The sequence below is a fragment of the Calypte anna genome, chromosome 6 (genome assembly GCF_003957555.1).
Source record: "Calypte anna isolate BGI_N300 chromosome 6, bCalAnn1_v1.p, whole genome shotgun sequence".
NCBI classification, from domain to species: Eukaryota; Metazoa; Chordata; class Aves; order Apodiformes; family Trochilidae; genus Calypte; species Calypte anna.
Window position 1 is genome coordinate 23,901,813 of NC_044252.1, and position 22,386 is coordinate 23,924,198.

Sequence of the window (22,386 nt, forward strand, 5' to 3'; positions counted from 1 at the left end):
TTGCTCTGTCTTGTGCTTGGCATTAATTGTTCACTGAATTTCAGAGGTCAGGCTATAGCCTCCAGAGGAAAAGCTGTGTAGTATGATCCCCCTCATCTCAATTGTATTTTCAAGGATTTACCAATATCAGTAATCAGTCCTGCCTCTCCTTTCCCTCTCCACTTAAACTAGAAAAGGCATTAATGGAAAATAGTATTTTATATATGTGTATGTGTGTGTGTATATATGTTCTAGAATATAGCAAGGTGAAATGTAATTTCATTTTTAATAAAGGCTGCCATTTAATTTAATATTATAGAAAATTATTAGATATTAAAAACCTATAAATTACATTTGACAACTCTCTGGTGCTCCTTTGATTTTCCTTATGGCATTTATAAATGGCAACACAGGGTGCTGGCAGAAATGTTCATTCTGACTGGAGTTTGTTTATTGGTTCTTAATGAAAAGCGATTAATCTAAATCACTGCTGGGGTGGATCCTTCTCCTGGTCTGTAATGAGAAGTGGAGGTTTCAGGCCTTTGATAAATGTCCTGCTATTTCCCCTGCCAGAACTTGTCCCCCCTAGCTTCCAGTGGGAAAAAGACAGACAATACAAAAAATTAAGCCCAGAGTCTCCACTCTTCTTCTGCTTGCCAAATAACAAAACTGTGGACCAGTCCTAGATGCATGACTGCTGGTGGCCCTTTGTTTTTCACTCTGACTGAACCTTGTGTTTCTTCCATCCTGCTTTGTTTAGGGTCAGCCTTTCCTGGGAGGATGGACAACAACAGAGATGTTGGGTGTATTCTTTTCTCTGAGCAATTGGGGGCTGATATCAGAATTGGGTGTAGGGAGTTGGGTGACTAATGTGGTGGCACTTAGAAGATATGACTGTTGTTAGACTCTTCCAGTTTTCACTATAGCTCTTAATTTACTGGATTGATGGCTTTATTATTGCATCTCACAACCTGTTCTGCTTCCAGAGGAAGAAATTGCCTGCCCTTGTGTACCATCTGATGGAAACATTACCTTTTCTAGCTGACCCATTTTGTGAACTATCCGCTGAGGTGTTGCAGATCACATGTGAAAGGGCAGAGCAATGTTTTACGTGTGTACCACATCATGACCCTGCAGCTGCTGGCTGTTTTGTGCTCCTTATCAAAGAGCAGACCTTTAACAGTGACCTTTTAATATCCAACATTATTAATTTAGTAACCTGCAACATCAGGTGGAAAACCTTTTTAATCCTTAGATATCCTTCCTTATAAATGTAAGATTGCTTTTGGAAAATCTCGTCATAGTAGCAATCTTACATCCATCTTCCATTCTGTGGATGCAAGTGAGTTTTACTAATGTTAGAGTTCTCTGTTTGGCACAGGCAATATGCTTTAGATGAACAGGGGTATACTTGAGAGACTAAATGTCTTTGAAGTTGAAGTCACCAGTGGCAGAAAAAAATGTCATGAAATAATGGGGAAACCTTTTTCACTTGGAGCAAAATTAAATACATACTTTGATCTGATGAGAAATAAGAAATGAACTAAAGCTTCCTTCCAGGCAGAGGCTATTGAGACTTATTCTCAAGACAAATTCCCAGGAAGTCGTTTGCCTGTAGGCATGTTTTCCATTTCTCATGCTGTGTACCAGAGCACAATCTAAGTGCACTTTTTCAGGATTTGTGGCTTGGTTTTCCTTGGGAACAGGTTGCTTTATGAGGCTGCTAAGCGGTATATGTGAGGGATGTTGAAGGAGCTCTGAGCTCAAGCTGTATTCATACAGGTGGCTTCACCCTGGGGCAACATTCAGCTCTATTTATAAAGGCCCTTTTCACTTCATAATGGAAAAGATCAGAAACCATTTGCATTATATTCACTTTCTCTTGGTGGAGTTAATGAGGTGCTTAAGATCAAACCAGTGATGGAATTCTTTGTTTGATCTCAGTGTGACATACCAGGGGTCTTACTATTCCTTGTAACAAATTATTGCTGTCAAAATTAATGTTTCCCTATCGTAGTCTTGAAGTTGGAGCTCTGTAAAGGTGGATAAGAAAAGTTAACATGGACATGAGTGTAACGAAACTGCAATGGATCTCAGCTAGCTGATCATGCTGTAGCTTGCAAAAAAAAGCAGTTCCTGGATATGTTTTCCTGATAAAAGGCTGTTTCTATATTTGTTTCAGCTACTGTATCAATAACCTGCTGTGTTCAGTACAGGTCTAATTTATTTTCCACTGTTTGCCGTTATTTTATGGTACTGGCATTTGCTTTAATGTGCTGTCGTTTTTCTCCAGATGTTAATAAGATGGTGTTAATGTTTCCACAACATTTTTCTTGATAACGTTTATGTAGAGCATGCCATCTGATAATGTGGAATCAACCCATTTTAAAATATTGGTAATACTTTTCCAATTAAAATTAGAGGCTCAGAAGTGTTTTCCTCCCTGTACAAATTGAAGTCATACACTCTCCTGTGCTTGGGGAAAATTATGTGTTCACTGAGTGAATGAATATCTTCTCCTGTATAAACTGGAAGCATGATACATGAGATCCTGTATCGATGGTTCCACAGATGCACATGGGCTGTTTTCAGATGCCAGTACCTCATCCAGGTAGGCATTTTGTGTTTTGAGTGATATGACACTCTCATTTGGAGTTCTGTAAACTGCCAAATAGTGAGGATTAAGTATCAGGAGTTCCCTGTTTTGTACTGTTGGAGAGAGTATTCCACATTTCGAAAGAAAGGTGGTAGACTGGAAAGAGATCAGGGAAGATTGGTGCAGGCATCTGAAGTTGTTATACCCAATCAAAGTCAGCTTCAGCATCAACATAGTATTTTTCATTCTTGCTGGGCTTTCTGAATTAATCTGGTTAAAAAGAAAATGAAAAAAAAAAATTAATCTATGAATGAATCACCAAATAAAATGGAAATGAAACACTATAAAAAAACCACAACCCTATTTGGGAAATCATATGGCATGTTTTCACTGTTAAGTAATATTCTGAATACATTCAACAGGAATCAGTGCTCTATGACCTCACTTTTAAATGATGTTCAGTTTCACTTTTCTATTAACTCTCTTTTTTCCCCTCTATTTTATTTAGATCATGCTTCTTAGTGATCCAGAAATTGAGAGCAGCATCCTCATCAGTTCTGATGAAGGGGCTACCTACCAGAAGTACCGTCTGAACTTCTATATCCAGAGCTTGCTCTTCCACCCCAATCAGGAGGAATGGATCTTGGCCTACAGTCTGGATCAAAAGGTGAGCAATTGCTCACCTTTTTCATATTTCAATGATTTCATATTTCAATGATTCTTGAGTCTGGTGTTGAAGGGGGTAGCATCTAGAACTGCCCACTTCCACGGGTGATGAAGAAATTCTAGTGTGCTTTGCTGTTCTCATCTGCAGGACAAAGGTGAGTCACAGACTGGATGAACAAGTTAAAATTTTAGAAAGCTTAAAAAATTGCAAAGCTTTTATCTTTCCTCTCTTCTGTTTCTGTCAGCCGTAGACTATGCAAAGTAAAAAAAAAATGTTGGATAGCAATAATCTGCAAAATGTTGTGTGTGTGTACTCCAGGTGGGATTTTAATTCCTACAGTCATTTTTTATGTTTTCTAAACTAGTCTGTCTCACATCCCAGTTATAAGGATGTATGGGACAGAATTTCAGTTGAAAGGGTAGTTCAAGTCTTTATTGAAATAGCTACTGAGAGTATAATCAAATAATCTACTACTGCTCTACTCCCCAGTGTAACCTTTCCATGCACTTTTTAACTGAATGCTATGGCAGAAACCAGGTAGTTTGCTTCTATGCCAGTGATGATGCTTTAGTGACATTTGCAGGCACAAAGTTGTAGTAAATACTCTCCTTTCATAGTATCAGATCCTTACTGTAAGAAGGAGTTAGTTAAATTTCAAATAGTTTTGTGCACCCAAGATGTTCACTGTAACAGGGATTTTGAAGTAGGCTAGAAAGACCAATCTATGTATTTGATATCACAGTATGCTTTGATGTCACTTTTAAACTGAAGGTAAAGATTTTAAATGGTACGGGTTTTTGTACAAAGTACAACAGCTCTGAAAGAAACAGATATCTGATGAGCCCTGAAAGAAACAGATATCTGATGAGGTGCTCATGAATGCAAGAATCCAGATATGACAATCTGAGTATGCATTTTTTAAGAGATCCAGCTGTGGTGAATGTGAAGCATCTGCTCTGGAGTTGGAACACTGTATTTCTGTTTCCAGTGCTTTGTCTTTTTATCACATTAGTCACCGGAAGGAGAAATCAAAGTGCAAAGTATGCACAATGTAATAATTATGCTTCTCTGGTCCGGTAGAGCAGTAGTGGCTCAGGTGCATTTTTGCTTTTGCTTCTTCAAACTAATGCATCTGAGTGCTTACCTCAGATGTTCTCTTTTGCTTAGAAGAGAGCCACAGAAAAGGAATTGTCCTTTAGAAACATCCTGAGGCTGTTTGCATTTTATCCCAGAAATTGAACAAATTCGTCCAGAGACTAAGAGCAAAGATGAGGTGCTCTGCAGCTTGTTGGTGAAATGGAGCAATGTGAAGTTCAGGATTTGCTTTTTCTTCTACCTTTGTTTTCAAGGCCACTCATGATACTTTTCTACAACATTCAGAAAGATGGCCTCTAGAGTTGGTTGAAAGTTGATCCCTGAGAGAACCTATGGAGGCAGCAATTTTCCCAGTTGAGGCATTTGATTAATGTAACCCAGGTATAGACTGTTCTCAGCAACATCTTCATAGAATGATAGATATGAATCATACTGTAGTGAAATGAGGCAACCAGGTGCCACTAATTGCCAGGGAGTGGCATGAGCTTGTGTTAAGCCCACCTGTGCCTAATTAGGGCGGGCCCCCACTGCACATGAGCAGGATTAGGGGGCCAATAAAAGGTAAGGCTCAAACTCACAAGCTCAGCTCACACTGGAACTCACAATCTCGGCATGCTTGGCTTTAACTGCTGCTTTCAGCACTGCACTACCTTTATTGCTCCACTAGAGCTCATTGCCGTCAGGGTGAGGCTTTGAGGAGTCTCGAATCCGCAGCCTACAGCATTGCTCGGGTTGTGTGTACTGCGTGCTTAGCCGGCTGCGCCACTCAAGCCTCACCCTGGTTGCCTCATTTCACTACATCATACAATGACTTGGGTTGGAAAGGACCATAAAGATCACCCAGTTCCAACCCTCCTGCATGGGCAGGGACACCTACCATTAGATCAGGTTGTTCGAGGACCCATCCAACCTGACCTTGAACACTTCTGGGGACGAGGCAGCCACAAGTTCCCTGGGCAACCTGTTCCAGTGTTTCACCACTCTCACAAGAAATAATTTTTTCCTAATATCTAACCTAAATCTCTCCTCTTCAAGTTTTAAACCGCTCTTGTTCTCTCACTTCTTACTACCTGTGTAAGAAGACATGCAGTCTTATAGCTTAGAACTGTAGATGAATTGTCACTGACTCAGGATCACACAGCTTCAGTGCTGAGATAATGGGCAGTGCTATAAGTTGTGGCAGTGGTGTGATGTGAAGTTGCCAGATGAAGTCTTCTGAGAGCGCTGTCTGGATGTTCCTGCCTGTCTGGAAACAGGAGTGTTGCCACAGCTGAGTGGGACAAGAGGCCAGCCATGACCTCCTGGTAGATGAGGGTTAGGCCAATGACAAGAAGAAAGTCTTCTAAGATAAAAATCTTAAATCTTTAAGTATCTTTGACAGGTCTTGTGCATCTTCATAAGACTGCTGTGGTTTTTCTCCTCCCTTGATCTTCAGAAGCCAGATCTGGTTCTTACTCCTCCCAACCATGCCATGTCTTCTCTCCCAGCTGTGATCATGGGATCAGGCCAGAGGTGATGATCATTTGGCCACTCTACTGCTGACCAGAAGAGACATATAATGTGCTTCTAAAAATAAGTGGCTAGAGAGGCTGTATAATAGTGCCCTGCAGCTGTGAGAAGGCTGTCTCAAGAGATGCCATGCTCTGGTCAGGGGCTAATTCTCTAACTGTAACCTGGTTCTGCTGCTACTTCTCTCCTTCATTACCTGATGTAATATTAATCTGCCAGTTGCTGATGGGTATCAGTGACTTCCTGGATGTTCGGTAATTCAGCCATTCCTACAGTGGGAGACCATAGCCTTCTAAATTTTAAAAAGTGTATTTGACCTTTAAGTCTACTTGTATGACTAATTTAGAGTCAGTTAAAAAATGTAAATATCTCTGAAAACAGATCATATACATACAATTTGACTCCCAGCAGTATAAACTATTAAGGGGACTTCTAATCCCTCCTCAAATGAGTATGTGAATAAGTTTGCAAATTTGATTTCATATCTTAATCTGAAAGTTATTTTTAATCAAATATTTATTTTATTAATTTCAGTTAAAAATAATAACATGGTGGTGTAATCAAGCTGTGGTTAACTTGGAAATGAATGAGAATGATGAGTCTGAAAATCTATTTTGCCTAGTATGTTTTGTTCCATGCAGTGAAATGAAATATCAACAGCTAGTGCCCTACAAAATATTATTTGAACTTGCCTAGATCAAAAGATTTTAAAATTGTTTTGTGTATAGAAATAGAAAGCAATATTAAAGTTGTGGGAAAAATAAAAATACACAATATTTTGTTAGAAAATATTGGTCTTCTGACCCTACAGTTCCATGGCTGTGATTCAAGACTTTTTTATTCATTCTTTTATCCTGAGCAATCCTCCCTTTTAGCTAACTTTGATACATTTGACAACAATATTAGGCTACTTATGCGTTTGATTAAAAACAACAATGAACCAACTAAAAAAGTCAACAATTCTTTCCTCCAACAGAATTACTGTCCCTTCCAAGCTGATGTTTAAGAAGGTGTATTCACTATTCCAGACTTTAAAGTTGTACTCACTACTCTGAGAACAGTGTGAATAAATGGAATAATGTAGCCCTCTGTGATATCAATGTGGAACCACATTCTTTACATGTACTCTGCAGTTTCACAGTGGGCAATTGGTAACTGTTTTCAGACTATGTTATCCCAGTTAGATTTTTTTTTTAACCCAGCTGCTGTTAATGTTCTGTAGTCTTTTCACATGCTTAGGAGAACAGACTGAGTGCCTGTACCCATGATGTGCAAGGCTTGTCCCATCTTTCCTGAGTGATGCCTTCCTGCAGTAATATTCTAGTGAATTTTCTCAGCCAGTCACTGTTCATGCTTTCAGCTTGTCATGCTGAGTCTCTTACTCTCAGCCTTGATGTTCAGGCATTGCAGGATTCTCTGCCAATAGACTTACTGCTTGTCTTGCTGTTCCTGATATAGCCCTGTTGTTGAGTAAACCTACTCCCCTGGTTTATCCCTCATACAGATGTATGAGGGATACATAAGTCTCTTATCTCTATAAGTCTCATATGATTCTAGTTTAAAGCCTAAGCCTTACACCAATTTGTAAAAAAATTGCCTTCCCCTTCTTTAAGAGAAGAAGCCCATGTCATCTGAATAGAACTTCTCCTTGAGATGAATTCACAGCTGAGAAAACCAAAGACTTTCTGACAATGTTGTCTCTTCTGTAAACATAAATGATTGAATATAGCATCAATTCAGTCCCCAAATCTTTTATTACCACTGCCACATGAGTATTGTCCCTAGTTTTCCAGCTTAGAGTTATTCCCAGGAGCAAAGGGGATTTAATGATATGGACAGAGTTCATCAGGCTTTATGAAAGATGTTTTGCTATATGGCTGCTACTTTGTTCATTTAGGGACAAATCACAGTCACCACTGTCTGTTCTCTATTTGGAGTACCCAAAGAGTTGCTTAGCATACTTCCTCAGGAGTTGACACAGAGTGTGCATTCCTGTTCTTAATTTGTGTAGCCAATTATGACCCTCCTCTGCCTTGCTAACTCTCTTGTATTAGGAAATAAAAGCAGTATGGCTGAGCCAAGAAATGTTTGTGTGGGCACAAATGTGTTGCAAGTTTGTAGACCCTAATATCTTCTCATAACACATAAAGCTCAGAAAGGAGGAAATTATGTAGGTCTCTAAGCAAGCATGGGTGGGTGTACTGCCCTCCAGTGAGCAGTCATGTGGCACTGTGCAATTATCAGGTCCTTGGAATTTAATTGCACCTTGTGAGCTAAAAATCTTGGATCCCTTCCCAGCAGCTTTGTGTGTGCCTACTTTATTGATAAAATAGTGCAATCTGATGTGTTCACTTGTTGATTCTCCTACTGGCCCCCTGTGTCCTTTGACAGAATCTGGACACTATATAAATGTTATTGCCAGTTCTGCTCTAGGTCAGGCTGGGTCTCATTAGTAGTGTCTGTATTGACACTAGGATATATGAGGTAATACAGATGCAAAATGGAGTTCCATCCTCCACTCCTCACAGGTTTTTGCAGAAAATTTTTAGAAAGCTACTTAAATGATCAAAGTGTGATGGGAAAGGGAATGTATGAGAAGCCTTTAATATTCCCTGTTAGTAAATATTGGAAACTGCTTTATGGAGTTATGGAGTTCAGTGAAAGCTCAGGGTCTGCAAGCACATACATAAGGTACAGCTTTCATAGCTGCCTTTCTGAATGGCTGGGTAGATGAAGATCCTGAACAGGTCTAATCTATATTATCTCTTAGAATGATTCCTGATACTAATATTTCAAGTGTCCCATCATTTGTCTCATCCAAGGAACCAACTCATTCTCAATAAGCTCAACTTTCCATGCCCCAATAGCACTCTGGGGAATGGATCAGTCTGGAAGTCTCTCAGAATGACATTGAAACTTGTTTCAGAGCATGATGCACAACTTTTTTGCATGAATGTTTGTCTAAAATATAATAAAAAAAAAAAAGAAATAAAGTGTTAGGGAAATAAAGGCAGAGATATTTAAAATATTACAAATCCCTGTTGTTAAAAGGAAAAAAAACCCCAAAACTATGCAATAAGATAAAGTTCTGCCTCTTCCTTACAGGCCATACTGTGACTGGGAGAGACTAAACAAGTCAATAACAAACTGGTTTAAATTCCCCAGGGTCATCATTCTGATTTTGAGAACGCTGGATAAACAAGAAGTTTGGCAATCAGTGGCTTTTCCTTCTATAGGGCTTAATCTTCAGCAGGAAGCAAACCACAGAAATTGGGTTCCTTAATATCACTTTGAATGAGGTGATAAAGAGAATGTGCTAGATAATATTTTGCTGTATCACCAAGTGGCACCTGGCAGATGATCTCAGACTTGGCTGAGGGAGATTTCCTTCAGTGATGGAAATATGGCAAGTTACGATCTGAAAATTGAATTTGGTACATGTTAGAGCTCTGACTATCCTAACTAGACACTGCTAAATTTTTAATAAAGAATCACGGATAATACTAGGGCTACCTGAGAAAGTTTTCTTAAATAGTGTGACCTACAGAGCCAGGGCCCCAAAGGCAGTGACTCTGCTGCCAGGCAAAATCCTTCCCTGGAGTCTGCACACAGGCTCCCAATACAACATATGGCAGATAACTAAGGGTGGGATTTTGAATTTATTTTCTTTTAACAGGGTAGAGTGCTGCCAAAGAAAGGCAGGTGGACTTGCTAAGAGGAGGTCAAAGCTGTGTTCAAGTTCTTCTCAAAATGTAGACATTTTATTCCAGTCAGTCATCCATCCTTGGGATTCTTTGTGATGAGCCATTTTCATGGAATCATAGAACAGCCCAGCTTGGGAGGGATCCTAAAAGATCGTTTGGTCTTTTGTGGGAAAGAGAGCCTAGATGTGATTATGTAGTACTCTGTCCATGACATGTCTTGAAAACCTCCACTGATGGAAACTCCACCATGTGGGAGAAGGTATCAAAGTGATTGATTATTCTCACTATAAAAAAGTTCTTTTCTTCTACCAAGATGAAAAAAAAAAAATAAAAATTCTTTTCTTCTCCCAGTGCAATTTATACCCCTTGCCCCTTGTCCTTTCCATGTGTCTCCTTTCAAAGAGGAGTCATATAAAGAAATTAAGTCACACCATCAGATGCACATAGATACAGAGAAGACAACAACTCCTCATCTCCTCTTCCCCTGTCATAGCCAGTCACTGAGCTGGGACATGAAGAGAACCCTTGGTCACCTGAAGGACTTTGGGTCCCTGTCTTTCAGGGGTTTCCAGTGCTGCAGGCTTTGAGGCTCAGCTCCCCCTCCATCTGCTGTACTCAGCCAGGACAGAGACCTGGGAGATGTATTCTCCTTCACTACCAGCAAGTGCCCCAGCCCCAGGTCTCAGATTCTTTTGGGCATCTCATGGAAACTTAGGCACACGGGGACATTCAGGTTGTGTTCAGGTGAGAATATTGCAGTTTGAGTTGGAACTCGTGATGCTGGACAGTGGGTCCCAGGAGTGGAGCTGCTGGAATTTAGTGTTGTGTTCTGCTCCATGTCCAAAGTGAGCTGTGACTCCAGCCCAGGCCTGCAGGTTTTCTTTCCCTAGGAACTGAGGTATAGGGCTGGGTTAGTGGCTGCCTCATATCTCATTTTGATATAAATCCTCAGGCATTCAGAGCTGTCACCTGGTCCACAGCTGCACTAATGGTCCTGTAATTTAGATGTAGCTGTAATTGTTAGAAGTGTGAGCAGCCTCTCCTTTTATCAGCAACAGCTCTGGACTGCACCTCTTGGGTAAAACTCGGCTTTTCTAAGCAACATGTGAACATTATATTTAACAAGGAAAATAAGCTCTTTCTAATCCCACATCAATTCTCGTGGTAGAATCACCATTTCATTGTATGATGTGGGAGAACATAATGAGGCTAATTTCTTATCATGGCTCATTGATGTCTGAAGAGCATGATGACCACGGTTCCAGTCGCATGGATAAAATATTCAGTTTATCTTGCACCAGTTGCTTGGCATTTGAGGACCCCGCAGAGTGAAGCTGGTGGCACACCTATGGCATTCTTTTCTTCACCTGAAGAAGAAAGAAATTGAGGAAGCTGCCATAATAGCAGTTACTCCTACAGGTCTATCATGCTGAGGAATGAAATAAAGTATTTTGCACAGCTGTAAAGGATCACTTAGTGTTTCATGTTTAATACAAGCCATATTACAGTAACTGCTCTCAGAAGTCCCTACCATACTGACTAGTCCATTGTATTACACATTCATATTAAGAAGCAATCTCTGCCCCAGAGAGCCTGCAATTAAGTGCAAAGCTGACAGACAAAGCATTGTCCTTGGAGTATCCACAGTGTATTCAGGCACAGGTCATTAAAGTGTTTCATTGCCTAACTACCGCGGAGGACTATAACAAAGTCAGAAACTGAACCCAGATAGAGTCCTGTTCCCATGACTTAACCACAAATAAGCCTTTCATCTCTCTGCCTTTTGAATGCTCTTCTTAGAACATCAGGTTCTACAAACATATCATGTGTCCTTTGCTGGACAAGCCACCTGCCAGCAGCTCTCCCAGACAGGCAAGGCTCCATCAAACAGATAAAATGAAATGTTAGTAAAGTTAAAAAAATCCCAAACCAACCAAACAAAACGAATCCCACCAAACCCTTGAGACTGAAAATATGTAAAGACAATTTACAGAAGTCTCTTCTTCAATATGGTAATGAACTGAAGAATCAAAATCACTTAACTTCATTTACAAATCATGAATATGTATCAGTGCCTTTAAATGAAAGGACTACTAAAACAGATATAGTGTTTGTTCAGTTCATTAAAAGGAAGACAATTTATCAGGAGGTTTTTTTTTTTCCTACTCTTAAACTAAAGCTATATGCAAATGTAGGGAAATCAAGACCTTGTACTAATTCTGCTCCATGATGAGTATTTTTATAATCCTAATTAGAACCAGTCATTTAGTTCAGCAATTTTCCCCAATCTAGCCAATTTGAAATTAAAATAGATGCCTTGATTACAAAACTCATTAGCAAAGAAGCACCCTTTTTGCTAACCAGTTCATTTGGAATGCACAAACTGAATGAAGTGAGGAGCACTTGTGTTGTCAATTGCTGTAAGTGAAGTGAGCCCTAATTGTTAGCATTGTGAAGTATTTGTATTGCTGCATGTTTCATTGCAGTACAATATATCAGTCATTAAAGGTAACAAAAGCAGTTCTTAAATGATTTAATTAAGTGGTGTGGTGGTGCACCAGGTAATTTTTACAAAGACAAATGTCACTGTTGTTTGCATGTGATGGGCATTACTGTTGGAAACAAGATGTATGACTCCGTATTTATCATTCTAATTATAGCAAGCCTGGCAATTTTAATAGGAGATGAGATATTAAATTATGCAACCCTGGCTCCACTTCAGAAATGCCCAATGAATTTTGTCCTAGCAAAATAGTGAACTTGAGGCTTGTGATGATTTGTAGTGGCAAAAAGGAAGCAACTGCTCGTGAAACTTGATTTAGCTGGAACAGACTTTCCTATTGCTTTTTATTTATGTTACAGGTTCTTCATTAACAGGTTTTACTTTGAAAAGGAAAATATAGAGATAAATGGAATGAGACACACTTGATGCTTAAATGTGCTGCAGCCTGGTTTATTGCGTAACAGAGCAAGGATCCTGTAGTTTTAATCCACAGCCTCTAAATCACGGCTGAATATTGATTTTATCTGGAGTCTGAGTGGGGTGAGAAGTGGTTATAAATGTAGCAGATGGGAATAAACATGAAAGAATGAAGAAAGTTGAGGAATAAGAGCACTGGGGGCATGATTTATTTTACCTGACTGCAGAGATGTAAAATGTAGCAACGTGTAACTGTATCAGGTGCTGAGGCTGCACATAGTAGTTGGTGGCGATCTACTGAGTGGTGTTGATTGATTTCTGGAAGAAAATGTAGGTGACTATTTTAGGATGAAGTAAATTGCACCTTAGACTCGTTTGTATTGACTGGGCCTCCACTGACTGTCAAGGAGGCAATTTCCTTGGCCGAGATGTAAGTATTTGCTATATTACCTGAGATTAGGGGACTTGAAACCAACCTTGCTCTCTGGATATGTGCAAAATGGATTACATGGGATATGAATCCAATATGATCAAAGCAACAAAAACCTCTAAGTTTCCTGCTATCATGCTTACAGGTTTTAATGACCCCCTCCCCTGGAGAAGAGAACAAATGTGACATGCAAGCAAAGATGAAATTCCCAATCTTTTGTGTTTCTTTTTATCAGGATTCGTTTGTGTAGATTAATCCAGAAGGGTTTCCTTTGCCTTTTTCCTTTTTTTTTTTTTTTTTTTTTTTTCTATTTTCCTTTCCTTTCCTTTCCTTTCCCTTTCCCTTTCCCTTTCCCTTTTTTTTCTTTCTATATTGCTTTTCAAAGCTTTCTCAGTGTATGCCTGGCCTGATGGCAACAGTAAGTCTCCTCTAAAATCTGTTGAATAGAATTATAAATAATATTACTTTCAGTTGAAGAAAGAGCACAATTCAACTGCTGACTACACTCAGATGCCTAGTGATGCTGAACATGGAAAGCTGCAGCCTGATGTCTTTCTCCTTTCATTGAACTGATTCAATGTGGTGCTTGAGTTTAGAAATGTGACTATTCCAGGCCAAAGAAGAACAGTATTCATTATACCAAAATATCACAGCTGAAGTAACTCAGAGAAGCCTGTGACAATAAGCATAAACTTATTTTAATTGTCAGGAAATTATCACTATGTATAAAATGTAAAACTTAATGGAATAAAAAGCAACCCTGACCTTGTAGCCAAATGGTTTAGCCTGGAGTTAATTTTAAGATTATGCATAAATGCTTTTGTGGATTAAGGCCTATAAGAATATGGGCCTTTACACATTAGGATGTGAAGTGGTTACACAGTAGTCTTTCAGTATTGCAAAGTGCCTGCCTGCAAAGAAATACAAGTCCTATGGGCTTTTAGTGTTGGGGATTTTAGGTAGTTTCTTGGGTATAGCTGTTCTGACATCTTCTTTAAATGCCTCAGGACTTTAAAACCATAGTCTGAGGAAGATGAGTCTGCCAGGTCCTGTAATTGTGACTGTGGACATATGGAACTAAATACAGAGGAACACTATTCTCTCACAGCAAGAATGCTTTCTGCAAGCTGGCAATTAAGAAGCTGTTACATTTTGTTAATCAGGAATGGTCATGCTTTATCCAGAAGGATTCAGGACCCAGCAGCTCCCTGAATCACTGTCAGTAATTCAGACAGCTGAGAACTGTTGGAAGTCTGCCCAACAAGGACCATTCTTTCTCTCTGGGTAATGGTGGCATTAATTAGTATTTGCACATTGCCTTGACAGTACAAGACCTCAGTGTCTGGAAGTATTGCACACTAGGATGGCAGTGGGCTACTTAAGACAATACTTTCATCTCCATGACTGGAGTGCTGCCATGGATAGCTACAGGCTCTTCAGAAGGGACAGACAAGGTAGGAGAGGTGGAGGAGTGGCTCTATATGTTAGAGAGTTTCTTGACTCTGTAGAACTTTAGGTCAGTAACAATAAGGTTGAGTGCCTGTGGGTCAAAATCAGGGGGAAGGCCAATAAGGCAGACATCCTCCTGGGACTCTTTTATAGACCACCCAACCAGAATGACGAGAGTGATGAATTATTCTTCAAGCAGTTAGTAGATGTCTCAAAATCACCAGCCCTTGTTCTTGTGGGTGACTTTAACCTGCCAGATGTCTGCTGGGAATTCCACACAGCAGAGAAGAGGCAGTCTAGGAGATTCCTAGAGGATATAGAAGATAATTTCCTACTCCAGCTGGTAAATGAGCCCACCACGGATGGGTCCCCAATGGACTTACTGTTTACAATCAGAAACGGGCTGGTAGGAGGAGGCCCTCTGGGGCACAGTGACCATGAAATAATTGAGTTTTCAATACTCAGGGATGCAAGGAGGGCCAACAATAAAACCTCTATGCTGGACTTCTGGAGGGCAGGTTTTGGGCTTTTCAGAAGACTGATTCAGAGTGTACCCTGGGAAACAGCCCTTGAAAACAAAGGGGTCCAGGAGGGATGGGCATACTTCAAGGAGCAAGTCCTGAATGCACAGGAGCAGACTGTCCCTGTGTGCTGAAAAGCAAGCTGGAGGGGAAGATGACCTGTCTGGCTGAACAGGGAGATATTGAAGGAAATCTGGCATAAATAGAGAGCTTACAGACTATGGAAAAAAGGGCTGGATACTCAGAAGAGTTTAGGAATATAGTTAGGTCATGTAGAAAGAAAATTAGAGAGTCAAAGGCACAATTTGAACTCAATCTTGCCACTTTCAGTAGGGATAACAAACAGTCTTTCTACAGATACATTAAGGGCAAAAGGAAGGGCAGGGAAAACCTCCATTCTTTGTTGTACATGGAGGGGAACATAGTTACCAAAGATGAAGAAAAGGCTGAGGTATTTAAGACTTTCTTTACCTCAGTTTTCAACTTAGGTTCAACACGGCCAAGTGCCAGGTCCTGCACTTTGGCCACAACAACCCCATGGGGACCTTCAGGCTGGGCACAGAGTGGCTGAGAGCAGCCAGACAGAAAGGGACCTGAGAGTTTGGATTGACAGGAAGCTGAACATGAGCCAGCAGTGTGCCCAGGTGGCCAAGAAGGCCAATGGCATCCTGGCCTGTATCAGGAACAGTGTGGCCAACAGGCCCAGGGCAGTGATTCTTCCCCTGTACTCAGCCCTGGGGAGGCCACAGCTTGAGTCCTGTGTCCAGTTCTGGGCCCCTCAGTTCAGGAAGGAGACTGAGGTGCTGGAGCAGGTCCAGAGAAGAGCAAGGAGGCTGTGAAGGGATCCAGCACAAGTCCTGTGAGGAAGGGTTGAGGGAGCTGGGGTTGGAGAAGAGGAGGCTGAGGGGAGACCATCACTCTCTACAACTCCCTGAAAGGAGGTTGTAGCTGGGGGAGGTCGGTCTCTTCTCCCAAGTAGCTACCAGTAAGACAAGAGGGCATGGGCTCTGCCAGGGAAGATTTAGGTTAGATATTGGGAAAAAATTCTTTACAGACAGGGTGTTCAGATGTTGGAATGGGCTGCCCAGGGAGATGGTGGATTCTCTGTCCCTGGAGGTTTTTAAGAAGAGACTGATGTGGCACTCAGTGCCGTGGTCTGGTAACCACAGTGGTAGTGGATTAAGGGTTGGACTTGATGGTGTCAGAGTTCCTTTCCAACCAATGATTCTATGATTCTGTGATCTTTAACATCTTCAAAGATGATTGGGTTGGGATAGAGCAGTGTCCTTGAGGCAGCCAGCTGGCTGGATGATGCTGAGGGGTGAAGGTACCCTCCCCCCATGCATGTAGCTCCATATACCTGTTTGTTACAGCATCAGCAACCACGAACTGGGACAGTCTGTGAAGGGGCTTCCTGAGGGGTGCATGTCTGTGTGCCAGACCGGGTTGCAGTCATGCCTGGGAATAGCAGACTGCCCCTCAGGCAGGGGTGCTTCAGTTTCATGTTAGCAGCTGCTGTACCTCTGGCATATTTGTATAAACTAAAAAGAATGCTAATACTTGGGAAGAGGGCTATGTAAGCCATCCAGGGTTGGGAACCTTTAGGAAGAATACAGTCCTGATCCTTGAATGTACAGAGCCTTGAATGTAGTTGGCAGTGCTGAGGACCAAAGTTCTTGCTGCTGTATTAATTCTAGCTGCTCTTGTAGCTGTGCTTTCCATTGCAATTGAGGATGTGCAGGGCTCAGGTCATCAGATACTACAGTCTGGCTTTAGATCACACAGAATATCTGTGACTGGATTTCAGTGGGGGTCTGTGGCTGTGTGGAAATATCTGTGAGTGTTTTCCTGCTGGGCATGTCACATTCATTTAACAGGACACCATTATTTTATCTAATTCCTACCAGTATGTTATAAAAATCTTTTTATAAAGCTGAGATGCATATCTGAAAACCAAACAAAGAGAAACTCCAGACAATGAGCAGTCAGGTGCTGACATTTTCTCTGCAGCATTCTTCTGTGAAGCATAGGTTTTATAAATCCTGGGATACCCAGGTGATTTTTGCACCACTCAGTTCTTAGTAGGTCTCTTTTTTCCACAACCAGGAGGAATCATCTGGTTTTCTCAGTAGTGCCAGTATCCCCACAGTCTTGTCCTGATCACAATACCTACCACTGTCAAACAAGGAATATTTAAATGGCTCAGAAATTGCAGCCTGATGGTTGCCAGTACAGAGGCAGTCTACGAGGCAGTGAGAGGGACTGAAGGGAAGCTGAGGCACAGGGAGGCAAACTGATCTCTGCAAGGTTAGCTAACCAGTTGCCATCTTACCCAGACTTCCTAAATCTTGTTCTGTTTTCCTTTATGGTAGCTCAGGTGTCCCTGTAGAAATGTTACAGATCTTCCACTTTGTGCCTCCCGAAGGTTTGGACTGCGATGAAACTTGCACCATGGTTGGGGTGAGGAGCCCACGTGGGAATTTCACATCAGCAGGTGCTGTAGTTGCAGATGTGCCACAGGGCAGAGGGGTTCCTTCTCCTGTATGGTAGCACAGCAGTAAACTAAAAAGCTCAAACATTTAATTTCAAATAGTTTAGTCACTATTGAAACAGATTTCTGTTCTACTAGAAGCTGGTATGTGGCCCTAGTGTTTCAAATTACCCTTTGTAAATAGATTTCTCTCTGTCTCTCTCTCCTCCCCTTTTTGACTCACTGAAAACCATCCCTGCCTCCAGTCCTTGGTTTCAGAATGAAAATGAAACCATGTTCTGATCTAATGGCCCACCTAAGCTGGTTTACAAAAGATTTGTGCAGTCACATGTAGCAGCTGAAATTAGGTGTCGGTCCATTTGATTGATTTTGATTGATCAGGTCCCTGATTGATTTTGGCAGGGAAATGCTGATTTACATCAGCAGTATCTGGAGTATCTGGCCTGAAAACACATTTGCTATTCTGTTCCTTCAAGGCAACGAGATAGATGTAGTTTACTCCTTGCAGTGTACGGAGTATTTTCCCCTTAAATCTACCTTTTGAGAGGTGCAGATTCCCTGGTCTCATTTGCCTGTGTGCAAGTTATTGCTTATGTTAAGGCACTTACTTATGTTAAGGAACTTCCACTGTTTAACCTCAATGTATGAAAAGTGATCTTTTTCTTTTTTGTTCCCTGTCTTTTTTCCTTTTTTTCTTTTCTAAAATATTTTTTCTTTTTCCTTCTGAAAAAAACCTGCATGTAGTCAATAATATTATTAAAGTTCCAGAGGAATGGGTGTTGGGTCTTTGTCCCCATGTAGTCACAGATGGTTCAAATTTTCCATATGTTCAGTGGTAATCTAATATGTGTTTCAGCTTTTCATGCTCATTGTTTCAGTAATGAAAATGGTGACCAGTGCCTGGATTTTCTGGTCTAGTGTCTTGGAACTAGTGATCCCAAGCTTTTAGAAGTCACAAATTGATCTTTGAAAGGTTGTTTGATGAGTTTGACAGACAAAAAAATCAGTATGCTTTTGGAACAATTTCAGTTGTCCTCTCTTACATTTCTTTTGATGCATCTGTGATTGAAGAAAGTTTGGAAATCATGCTTTTCAAATGCTTCTTCACAATTAATAAAACTTAAAGCTTTATCTCTAAAGAAAAAGGTAAAAAAAGTGCCTAGATTTACATATCTCCTGATTTTAGCACTTTGCTATGTCTGGTCTTTTATGCTTTTAAGAGAGATCTTTATTCATCATTGAAATGTGTCTTTAGGTGCATTTTGGTGCTTATTTGTGCACTCTATAGGATGTGTGGGAGAAGGCTGGTGGCCTGTTTGTATTGGATGTGCACATATTTGTGTGCATTTTTCAAGTTTTGCAGAAGCCCCTCCATAGTTTTGTGGCAGTTACAAGAAGTTCTTCCATGGTAATAAAATTATTTAGGTTTGTGTTCCATTGATTTTTATAGGACCATGGGTGGCAATAAAATGGAAGTTAGGGCACGATGCAGTAAAAATTTGGTACATCTGAAGTATTGTGTGTATTATAAAAGGAGGAGCTGAAGCAGCAATATGAAGGGTGTTATTTTTGAGAAAGGGACAGCTGATAAACAAACAACAAAACTTAAATCTATATAGAAAATCCTTGGGCTGTGGTAGTGCAAAAGTAAGAAAACCTCATCCTTCCCACAGCCTCCTACTTTGGCACCTCATTTCTGCCAGAAAGTCACTGACCATAAACCATCTGAGTGTAGAATCGGAAGCATTTTATACAGTGTTCAAGAGATTACAGCATGTACAAATAACGTGGTAGTAGAATATACAGTACTCAAGGGGATTTTCCTGCCATATAGTAAGAAAACAACATCATCGAAAGTTTTGCTGCCAAAACAGAATTCTGGTTTTGTCCTCTGACTGACACTCTGCTTGCTTCAGGTCACTTGATCTCGATACCAGTCCACAAGAATTCTGCACACATAACCAACCACACAAATGTGACAAACCTGAAACTTCTGCTGCAAAATCACATCCAGTGTTCCCTAGCCAGATGAATTGTTTTTCTCCTCTATTGAAAGCATGGAGAAGGCTGGATTTTTTTCTTCTGCAGCCTCCCCTTTTCTTATGAATTATGCTATACCATCACTGTGAACACTGGTTAACTTCAGGAATTAAAATTACCTTATATCAAGTTTGATGACTTGTTGACTATTGTTTTTACCTTGGATCAGATTTTCTTATTGTTGTTGAGTTTTTTGCATGTGTTCTGTTTTTCTTTTATTATTATTAATCACCCTGCTCAGTAAGGTGTGTTGGAGGTATCTAGCGTTTGGATTAAATAGGATAAATAACTTAAATGCAGACACCACAGGATATATAGAAACCTAGAGAGGCATTGAGAGAGGTTAGATAAGAGCTTGCTTTTTCTTGCACGGTCTGTGATTGCAAATTCATTTATTCTAGAGGTACAATCTTCCACGGTTTGATTACAGGAAATGGGTGATGGGTGAATCAGAGATGACAGTGTAAATGGTGTATGCCCAGCAGCCCTAGAGGATCCCTGAAACATGTGAGTTTCTCATTTGGTGATTTTTCTGGCAGTGATGCCTTGATGCAGTGACAGTTTCTGCTACAACTGTCAAGCTAAATTGTTCCTGATGGTATCTGGCATTTACAATGACGTTGTTCATTTGTGTTCCTCCTCTAAACATCCGTATGCTGCCCTTCATGCTGGTGCATGGGTGGTACTGTCAGTCTCCTTTGCACCTCTGGATCAGGGTGAACTGAATCCTTGTGAAGTACAGGGAGGATTCCATCTCTCTCTTCCATGAGACTTATTTGCTGCTCAGGATGAAGAATGGGATATTCCCCTGGACCTTCCCAAACTTGAATCCCCTTCCTACATGTGATCTGTTTCTCAGCTGTGTGTTCCTAAAGAGCCTGTGTTTGGCAGACTCTGCTTTTGCCTTCAATAGTTTCCTGGGTTTAGTGCATAGATTGCCCAGTGAGAAATTTGTCTGTCTAGAGCTGGACTGAAGTGGCCACAGTATTTTAAAAGTGTTATAAAAAGAAAAGTACTGGAAGTCATCTTAAAGTTAGCAGAGCCCCTGGTGGACACTGGAGCTTCCCGGGGAGTAGGAGAGTAAGGCTGAAAGGATCTGAGAATTTCTTTTTGAATAATATGTTCAAGCTCAGGGAAGCAAGTTTGCTTTAGCACTTGAGGCATCCGGTGAATCAAGACATATAGGCCATTTAATCTTAATTTTTGCACTCTTGATTTATTAAAGAACAGGATGTGACAAGCATGTGGTAAGGAAGATGGCCTAAAAAAGTCATTTGCAGACAATAATACAAGAACTAGGGTGTTCAAGTAAGATATAATATTTGCTAAGCCTGCATCTTCAACACTATAAGAAGCTGAAGTTTTCTACCTTATTTTTGTAATTTTTACTCATAGAAGTAATTTCACACTCACAGTTGTCCTATGGTCAGCATCTGTGTTCTCTTTTGGGAGGCACAAGACTCCCATTTACTGCAGTGGGCTTTTCTTTGTGCTGGTTTTGTCCAGTATCTGGCCTTGGTCCCAGGCAGTATAGAGTATAGGCTTTTTTGTGGGGTCCAGAATTATCCAGAGAGGGATTTCCCCCAGTGCAGGATCTGTGCACTTCCTAAGCAGTGCCCATTCATCCACTGTAGCTTCCCAGAAGCCTTTCAGGAATGGCTTCATGGCATTTATATGACAAAAGGAGATGAAGGCAGCATAGTGTGTTGCAGTAGCTTAAAAATATGTTTTAAGGCCCAAGAAGGAGAATTGAGCTACAATAAATCCAGAGAAGTGGCAGTTGTGGCACTGACTTAGGGATCTCCATACGGGCAGAGCTGAGAATAAGGTCCTTTGATCTCTTTTGCAGACTACATTGACATGAAAAGTAAGACACAAGTGATAAAATTAGAAGGAAATTATTAAAGGATATTGTTTGCAACACTTGCATTGAACTGTCTTAGAAGTGTATTTAGGAAAGGTTTTTAAGAATTAGAAATTTCTGTCTCTGCCTTCTCACCCATGCCAACGTTCAAAGCTGTTCAAAGCCTGTATCTTTTTTATAGCTCAATCTTTGCTCGCCTTGAGTTTGGGTGCTCACAGGAAATATGCTTGGCACAATAGGCCAGTTCTGTGTTGGTGTTTTCTCACTTTTCCTGAGGATGACAAGAGATATTGGTGAGCTTTTGAAATCTGGTAAGATCCCTGCTGAGTTCCTCTCTTAGGAAAGGTATGATTTAGTGGTCATTAAACATTTTGCATCAATCTCTTCCTTACATTATAAAAGCCTGACAGAACCCATGCCTTCAGTCTGAGAAGGCACAATATCCTTGTAGGGTGAATAAGATCAAAGAATGTGAACAAAGGTCAAAGAATGTGAACAAATGTCAAAGAATGTGAACAGTTGTGAGGTTGCTTTGACTTGAAGAAATGGAATTGCACCATTTTGAAGTGGGTTGCAGGTCTAATGCAGCTGTGAAATTTGCTGCTCTTCAGCTGGTGAGATGAGATCTGGATGAGGAGAGTGGACTCCTACCCTCAGCCAGGACTATCTACAGGTGGGAGCAGCTTTTCTTTACAACATTTTCACCTGTGTGAGCTAAATTAGGTTAAGGTGTGTGTCTGCTCAGGGTCTGCAGCATGCTGGGAACACCCATAACTTGGGAACTGTCTCAAGTAACTTCCCTTGCCTGCAAAAATGCTGATGAAGGGAAAACTGAAGCTGAATTGGATGGCAGGTATATGTGTTAAATAACATGATTTAATATGGAGAAAAACAAACACCTTGCTTTAATTTTACCAAAATGACATGTTCTACTGGAGCCCAAATAATATTTATTTCTTTCAAGGCTGTGAATTTTTTACACAAGCAACAATTACATCTCAGAATAAAATGCTGTTTGGAATGCAGCTGGAAACCCTTTTCGTTAATGTCCATGCATACCCTTTCAAAGTTGTAATTTTTTCCACATAAAGAAATAGCTCAGCAAAATCTAATACAAATTT

The 22,386-nt window shown here is 40.6% G+C and overlaps 1 protein-coding gene across 1 annotated transcript in view; it reads left to right on the forward strand.

Annotated features, from left to right (window-relative positions):
• The window catches only part of SORCS3 (sortilin related VPS10 domain containing receptor 3), a 290,222-nt gene that overhangs the window by 150,202 nt on the left and 117,634 nt on the right, over positions 1-22,386 (forward strand). Inside the window, exon 4 of the mRNA XM_030453271.1 lies at positions 3,084-3,242. Coding sequence (XP_030309131.1) covers positions 3,084-3,242 — 159 coding nt within the window. The remainder of the gene's footprint in view (positions 1-3,083; positions 3,243-22,386) is intronic.